General features: G+C 42.5%; 1 protein-coding gene across 1 annotated transcript in view; it reads left to right on the top strand.

Annotated features, from left to right (window-relative positions):
- Nucleotides 1-4,835: 4,835 nt before the first annotated feature.
- Nucleotides 4,836-8,256, top strand: part of kcnk3a (potassium channel, subfamily K, member 3a) — an 89,669-nt gene continuing 86,248 nt past the window's right edge. Inside the window, exon 1 of the mRNA XM_043685176.1 lies at nucleotides 4,836-5,449. Within this exon, the coding sequence (XP_043541111.1) occupies nucleotides 5,167-5,449 (283 nt within the window). The 5' untranslated portion in view covers nucleotides 4,836-5,166. The remainder of the gene's footprint in view (nucleotides 5,450-8,256) is intronic.

Genomic DNA, 8,256 nt, shown 5'->3' with positions numbered 1-8,256 from the left:
GCACCTAACACTATGGGCAATTTAGCATGGCCAATTTACCTAACCTGCACATCTTTTGGATTGTGGGAGGAAACCCACACAGACACAGGGAAAATGTGTAAACTCCATACAGACAGTTGCCCGAGGCTGGAATCAAACCTGGGACCCTGGTGCTGTGAGGCAGCAGTGCTAACCACTGAACCACCATACTGGCAGATTTTGTTCCCTAAAAGACATCAGTGAACCGCATGTGTTCTTACAACAAATGACAATGGTTCCACAATCATTGCTAGATTTTTAATTCCAAACTTTTTTTAAAATTCAAATTCACTATGGGGGAATTCAAAAAATAGATGGTGACATTTTGAAAGATGTCCATATTACCGAGGAGGAAGTGCTGGATGTCTTAAAATGCATAAAAGTGGACAAATCCCCAGGACCTGATCAGCTGTACTCTAGAACTCTGTGGGAAGCTAGGGAAATGATTGCTGGGCCCCTTGCTGAGATATTTGTATCATTGATAGTCACAGGTGAGTTGCCAGAAGCCTGGAGGTTGGCTAACATGGTGCCACTATTTAAGAAAGTTGGTAAGGACAAGCCAGGGAACTATAGACCGGTGAGGCTGGCGTCAGTGGTCGGCAAGTTGTTGGAAAGAATTCTGAGTGAAAAGATGTACATGTATTTGGAAAGGCAAGGACTGATTAGCGATAGTCAACATGGCTTTGTGCATGGGAAATCACATCTCACAAACTTGATTGCAATTTTTGAAGAATTAACAAAGAGGATTGATGAAGACAGAGTGGTAGACATGATCTATATGGACTTCAGTAAGGCGTTCAACAAGGTTCTTCGTGGTAGGCTGGTTAGCAACATTACATCTCATGGAATACAGGGAGAACTAGCCATTTGGATACAGGACTGGCTCGAAGGTAGATGACAGAGGGTGATGGTGGAAGGTTGCTTTTCAGAATGGAGGCCTGTGACCAGTGGAGTGCCACAAGGATCAGTGCTGGGTTCACTACTTTTCATCATTTATAAAAATGATTTTGATGTGAACATAGGAGGTATAGTTAGTAAGTTTGCAGGTGACACAAAAATTGGAGGTGTAGTGGACAGTGAAGAAGGTTACCTTAGAGTACAACAGGACTCGATCAGATGGGCCAATGGGCTGAGGAGTGGCAGATGTTACCTAGAGCATTACCTAGTCTCAGGATTATTAGTGGAGAAAGTGAGGTCTGCAGATGCTGCAGATCAGAGCTGGAAATGTGTTGCTGGAAAAGCGCAGCAGGTCAGGCAGCATCCAGGGAACAGGAGAATCGACGTTTCGGGCATAAGCCTGAAGAAGGGCTTATGCCCGAAACGTCGATTCTCCTGTTCCCTGGATGCTGCCTGACCTGCTGCGCTTTGCCAGCAACACATTTCCAGCTCAGGATTATTAGTCCAGTAACAATGCCACTGCACCATAGGAGCACAGGAGCACAGGGACAGGTAGAGGCCTTTCAACCCCTCAAGCCTGTTCTATTACTCAATGAGATGTCCAATTCCATATACTTGCCTTTGGGCCATACCAATAAGTATCTTTGCTTACAAATGTTTATCTAACTCAGATTTAAAATTAACAACTGATCTAACATAAATTGCCATTTGTGGAAGAGGGCTCCTAAACTTTAACCTTTTGTGTATAGAAGTGCTTCTTATCATCTCTCCTGAAAGGTCTGATTGTAATTTTTAGACTATGTCCTCCACTTCTAGAATCTTCAACCAGTGGAAATAGTTTGTCTTTTTCGTGTCAATATCTTGTCAATATCTTGTTAATATTTTGAAGTCTTCAATCAGATCTCCTAAATTCTAGTGAAAACAGGCCTACTTTGTATAATCTGTCCTTATAGTTTAACCCCTGAAGTCCAGTCCACCCTATTTGCTCCAGCCACTAGGTCAGTCCTTCACAGCACCAGGGACCCGGGTTCGATTCCACCCTCAGGTAACTGTCTGTGTGGAGTTTGTACATTTTACCTGTGTCTACTTGGATTGCTTTCAGGTGCTCCAGTCTCCTCTCACTGTCCAAAGATGTGCATGTTGGGTGGATTTTCCATGCTAAATTGCTTATAGTGTTCAGGAGATTTGTAGGGGAGAAAGTGAGGTCTGCAGATGCTGGAGATCAGAGCTGAAAATGTGTTGCTGGAACAGCGCAGCAGGTCAGGCAGCATCCAGGGAACAGGAGAATCGACGTTTCGGGCATAAGCCCTTCCTGCCTGACCTGCTGCACTGTTCCAGCAACACATTTTCAGCTCAGGAGATGTGTAGGCTGGGAAATGCAGGGTTAACAGGAATAGGGTAGGGGGGTGGGTCTGTGTAGGATGGTCTTCAGAGGGTCAGTGTGGACTCAATAGGCCAAATGGCCTGTTCCACAATGTAGGGATTCTCTGATTCTATGAAAATGCACGTCAGATTTAGGGATTGCATACTGCCTTAAAACAATGCAAGGTATGCATCATGCTAAACGTTTATGACTTCCTTGCCACTTTTCAGGTAAGCCATCATTTAGCAGCACATTTAACACTGGTTGCATACTACAGGTAATGTAAAGGGAAAGTTGACACCCAAAACTTTCCCAATTAAAAGTCATTCTTGGACTAAAGCCCAAATCCAATATAACCTCTACCTTTCTTCTGATTTCCAAATCAAAACTAAAATTTTTGATGGGCTGAAAGAATTTAGTGTACACAGGAAATGGATTGTTGTGGCCTGGGAAACGTGTGTAATGGTTTAGGATAGACCACAAACTTAAATTCAAGACACAGGCTAAACTGTGCTGACAAAACATGTTCCTACCTGTTTACCGGTCATTTTATTTCTCAGTTTTATAGCTAAAGGAATTGGATGGTTGCTGCTGAATTGATTTTGTCTGGTCTGTTTAAGTTCTACTTCGCTCTTTTTTAGATTTTCAATGTCATTTGTAGCATATGAGGTAAGATTTGTTGAGGTTGAAATTGCAATTAAAATGAGTTATTAAAATGAGAGTGAATCAGTAAGTCTGACACAGAAAAGTAACATCGCCATAGTCCTGCTCTCTTATTAGAGAGAGAGATGTCTGGTGGTGGTTTAACCTGAGGGTCACCATGCCTCAGGAGTGGGAAGAGGTTAAGAAGGAGAATCCTTCGTGGTTCCCTCAGCTGAAGGGGAGGGGGTTCAACCTATGTTGTCCGCATCACTCTGCATTTCAAACCAGTCATCTGGCCAACTTAGTAAACAATTGTATCTGATGAAAAATGTATTGATGCAACATATTTATCTGACATTAGCACCTTTTCTCTGGACCAAACCCCATTCAGGACAGACGTATTTCACCATCCTGCTGCTTCCGGCAGGAAAGCTCAAAGGTGGCACAGGCAGATGACAACACAAAGACTCTTGTTTTTGAAATTTCCCGAGCAAATATCCTATGAGCAATGCGTTTGTTCTTGCACATAATTTGGAGTAAAGAGCCCTGGCTTTTTTTAAGGATGACGGTAATATTGCAATGAGTATCACCAATTTGAATTCTGTGTAACATCATAAATGTACTGAAGTATGTATTTACAATTTCACAGGATGCATCAATCAAAGCTTTCTTTTTATCAATTAAGGTCTTCTGCAGCAAACTTCCTAACACGATAGTTCTGCAACACGTACTCCCTGACATGCCCAGAACTTCAAAAAATAGGCTAAAGCAGATACTGAGAAAATTGATTTGAATGGAAGTGAGGGTAGGGAATATTCTTTAAAATGACATTGCCATAATGTGTGTTGCATTTGTACACAGTATTTTGGGAAATGATTTTAGCAATTGGTTCAGTTTGTATTTGCATGTTATAAATGAAAAACCTGTACAGATTAATACAAGTGAACGAATTTCCGAATTAGACAAATGTCCAAAAAAGATTACACAAAAACGCAGGTGTGTGTTGGGGGGCGGGGGTGGTGTAGATGGGTTGAAGGTAAGGAAAGTCCGAACCCAGCTAAAGAAAGATGCATGAACGTGAATGACAGTCGAGGAGGAAACATAAAGACCAAGCAAACAAAGCCTCTGGCACGCTGTAAAATTAACAGATTGTGCAAAACACAAGCCACCAACTGCCAGCCCAACCTCCCCCCCCCCCCCCCCCAACCCCAGCACCGCTCCTCCCCCTCAAACACAGAACAATACATATTCTCTAAAATGCTGGAGAGATCTTTACAAATTATGTATGCGACTTTAAAATTTCTATAGTTAATACAACTCAAAATAACCGACCAGTAATTTTAAACAACAGCTGTTATTTAATCCTCTGCCAATTCACGTATAAGGGAATAAATATCTTACCCCATTCATCAAACTAGCACCAAGCATACATCAATAGCGAATAACGCCTGGTGGGGCACTCGCATTAGATATGAAAAGCCCACGGCGCAGTTTATTATCTTCTGTTTTCTATTCTTAGTTGACTAAAGGTTAAAAATACCCAACGCTAAGCAATATTCACACAGAGAGAAGCAGACAGAGACACAGAGCCAACAAAGCTCTGGTTTAACATGCACTGACGAAGTGGTGCTGAAGGATAGCTGGAAGCGTGCAGTGCACATTAGAGACCCCAGCCCACTACTTTCACAGATGCGTGGAAGTGCGACTGGAAACAATTATTATACCGATGCATATTTTATTACCTCTGACTAATGATTGACATCAGTATTTATTGGTCAATTACGTGCACTTCTCGGATTTCGAATATAACATCCGCTTAACCCATCACCGAGACAGTTCGCGTGTATTTTCTGTTCTCTTTCAAACCCATGCAGCATTGTGTGCGTCTTCATATTCAAGAGCCACTCTGTGGGGGATAGGCAGAGGCACTCAATGGGCTTTACAACAGCTAACAGCTGCCATTGTAACACATCAATTTCCCCTCAATACATCTATATTTCCCAGGACGGAGGTACGTGTGCTTTTGCTTTCTGCAATTGCCCTGGTGTGAGTCAGCTCCGTCTCCCTCCACACCTCCTCCTTCCCCCTTCCCCTAATATGGCCAGGAACGGCGGGTAGGCGTGGCGACCTGCCTCGGCGGTGCTGAAAGACAGCTCCCAGCTTCCGAGGGTGTGGGTTGTCGCTCCGCCGCGATCTCAAGACTTCTCCCTGTACATCATGAGTCCAGCGGCTCCCGGAGCGGCGCCATGAAGCGCCAGAACGTGAGGACCCTCGCCCTCATTGTGTGCACCTTCACCTACCTGCTCGTCGGAGCTGCCGTCTTCGACGCGCTGGAGTCCAAGCAGGAGACCTCGGAGAAGAAGAACCTGGAGGAGAGAAGATTCGAGCTCATGAATAAATACAACCTGAGCGAGAAGAAATACGAGGAACTCGAGCTCGTTGTCCTGAGACTCAAACCGCACAAAGCTGGGGTCCAGTGGAAATTCGCTGGATCCTTTTATTTCGCCATTACTGTGATCACAACTATCGGTAAGTAGTTCCCCCCCCCCCCCCCCCGCCCAATTGCCCGCCCTCTATTACAGATCTGCACTTGACTGCATTTATATAATTCATCAGTAATGAGGAAAAAACCTAATTTATTATTTTACATCTTGCCCCCTTTTCATTCAAAAGTTAATGTCTGTCGCCCATTGCAATATGTCGTTTTTTATTAGTTCAGTCTATTTGCCGTCTCCGGTAGTTTGTGAAAAACATAGCGATTGAAGTAAAGTTTCAAACATTGAAACATGTTACGCAATTTCACGAGCGAAAATATTCCCAGTCCTCTATAAGGATGTTTCAGGGGCATCTCCGACAGAAAGGGTCTTTGTTTTGGAAGTTACACGGCGAGCTCCGATTGTCCCGACGAACTGCTTTTGTCCCACCGATATTTAGGAAGTTCTCATATCGAACTCATTTTACCTGCTGTAAACCGCGGCGGGATTCTCTTCATAAATAATAATCGCCGCCAAACCTGGGAATGTTAATGTAGACAACTGCTTTCTTCCAGGGGAAGGGAAGTCATGAAGATCAGTGGAGAAATATTTTGTTCGTATTAACAAAGGCTTTCCTGTGTAATAAGCTTAGCGTTCCGTAAAAGATACTCAGCCGTTTACACGATGTACCGTGATTAACACGAGCGAATTTGTACAACTGCATTCCAATAGAGTACAGGGACAAAGGCAGCTAGGAAATGGGGATTCGCATATCAATAAAAGTGGCACTGCGGGTTAACGCAGGCTAAAAAAGAAAATTCAGAGAAAGCACTGGAGATGAGTTCCAGAAGAATAGATTTGAAAAGCAGAGAAGTTATGTTAAACTCATATGACACCTTTGTCCGACCACGCTCTCCATATTGTTCTCTATACTTGCAAAAAGACGTGGGGACTCCGGAAAATGTAAACAAAAATAGATTTACGAGAACTACGCAGAACTGAAACACTAGAACTGTCAGGAAAGCTTGAACAAGTTGGAGATGCTTTCTCTCAGAAAAGGAAGCCAGAGGGCTGATTTAATAAAGGTCTTTAAATTTAGCAGGAGCATGTAAAGTGTAGGTGTTTCCACTTCTGTAGGACTCCCAGACTACCGTTAATCAATATTATAAGATGCTCAATAATTGATCCATTGAGGAATACGGGAGTAACGCCATGGTCCAGAGAGTGGTGAGGTGAACAGCATTAAGCGAGAAACTGAATGAATATGAGGAAGAATGAACAGCTCTTTTAGACTATAATCATAAAACGATAGGTAATTGGAACAGACGTATGCAGTTAGGCTTTGCTGATAGGGTTGGAGTTAAGTAGGATGGGAGAAAGTTTGTGTAGACCAGACACATTAGCACAGATCTGTTTCTCTGAATGGTCCCTTTTTTCTGTTGTAAATTTATGTTGGTCTTTGCAATTTGCTTCAGTGCTATCTTCCAATTCCACATTGTGCTCAGCTTTTGAGGAGCTTGGTCTTAGTTCCTAAAACTGTTACCCTAAACCTTTCCACTACTTTATCAAACTTTAAAAAAAATCTGCAAATCTATTTCTTCAAGCAACCTTTTTTCCACCCCTCCTTTTCACAACTTTCCCTTCCTGGATTGTAATAAATTAGGAGAAAATGAGGAATTCAGATGCTGGAGATCAGACTCAAAGAGTATAGTGCTGGAAAAGCACAACTGGTCAGGCAGCATTGGAGAAGCAGGAGAGTCCATGTTTCAGGCATAAGCCCTTCATTAGGAATGATGAAGAGCTTATGCCCAAAACGTTGACTCTCTTGCTCCTCGGATGCTGCCTGACCGCTGTGCATTTTCAGTGCTACACACTCTGACATACATTGTAATGCCTACTTGTTAACTGCCTTGACATGCTCTTATATGAAATGTGATTTGTTGCTGCTGTTGTTATTAATGATGATCCATATTTATGGGGATATTAGATTAGGTGCAGGTTCAGTTTGCATGTGGTGTTTCTCTGCAATATTTTCAGAAGCTCTGCCCATTTTAGCGGCTGCTTAATCCAAGTATGTGTCATGTTAAATTGGAAAGCTGTCAGCTTTCTAAAAAATTGGCTATGTGTTTAGAGTGCTCCTATCTGTTATAAGTGATCAGATGGACTATTTTTAACTGCTTTATTATGCAGTTACTGTCACTCTGAACTGTTTTATTTAGATGTGCCTGCTCTTATTCGAATATTTCTCCGTAGACATCGTGAATGAAATGTGGAAAAAGTTATAAGATTACTTTTTCACTATAACTGTGAAATCCAATCATGTAATTAATCAACAGTGAAGGTATGGGGGCAATTAGTAACTTTCATCTGAAATGGACACAAATGCCTCAAAGCAACTGCACATAACTATGCACACATTTAAATTGCATTAATGGTTCTGAGGAAGGGTCACTCGACCCAAAACAGAAACTCTGATTTCTTTCTACAGATGCTGCCAGATCTGCTGAGCTTCTCACGCAATTTCCATTTTTGTTTCTGATTTACAGCATCCACAGTTCTTTCAGTTTAACTTATTTTGAGGTTTGATTCTCATACAAATGTTGCCAGTCAGCTGGAGTGCACCAGATCCATGCCCCAATGCAGTTTGCTGGCTGTGCAAGGTCAGGAAAGCTGCAGCCTCTCAAGTGGAATAGCCTGATAGTCTGATAAAAACCTAAGTAATTGGAGAAAGAATAGACAATATAGCTCAAGCATGCTCTGGCCTTGAATGCAATTTTAGCTAACTGTCTATCCCAATTCCACCTCCTACTGGTTTTTAAAGAGATCGAAATCTATCTACCTCAGTCCTGACTTTTCAATGAT

This window comes from Chiloscyllium plagiosum, chromosome 3, assembly GCF_004010195.1.
Source record: "Chiloscyllium plagiosum isolate BGI_BamShark_2017 chromosome 3, ASM401019v2, whole genome shotgun sequence".
Taxonomy (NCBI): Eukaryota; Metazoa; Chordata; class Chondrichthyes; order Orectolobiformes; family Hemiscylliidae; genus Chiloscyllium; species Chiloscyllium plagiosum.
The sequence above is the reverse complement of the archived record's forward strand: the minus strand, read 5'-3'. Positions and strand labels throughout refer to the sequence as shown.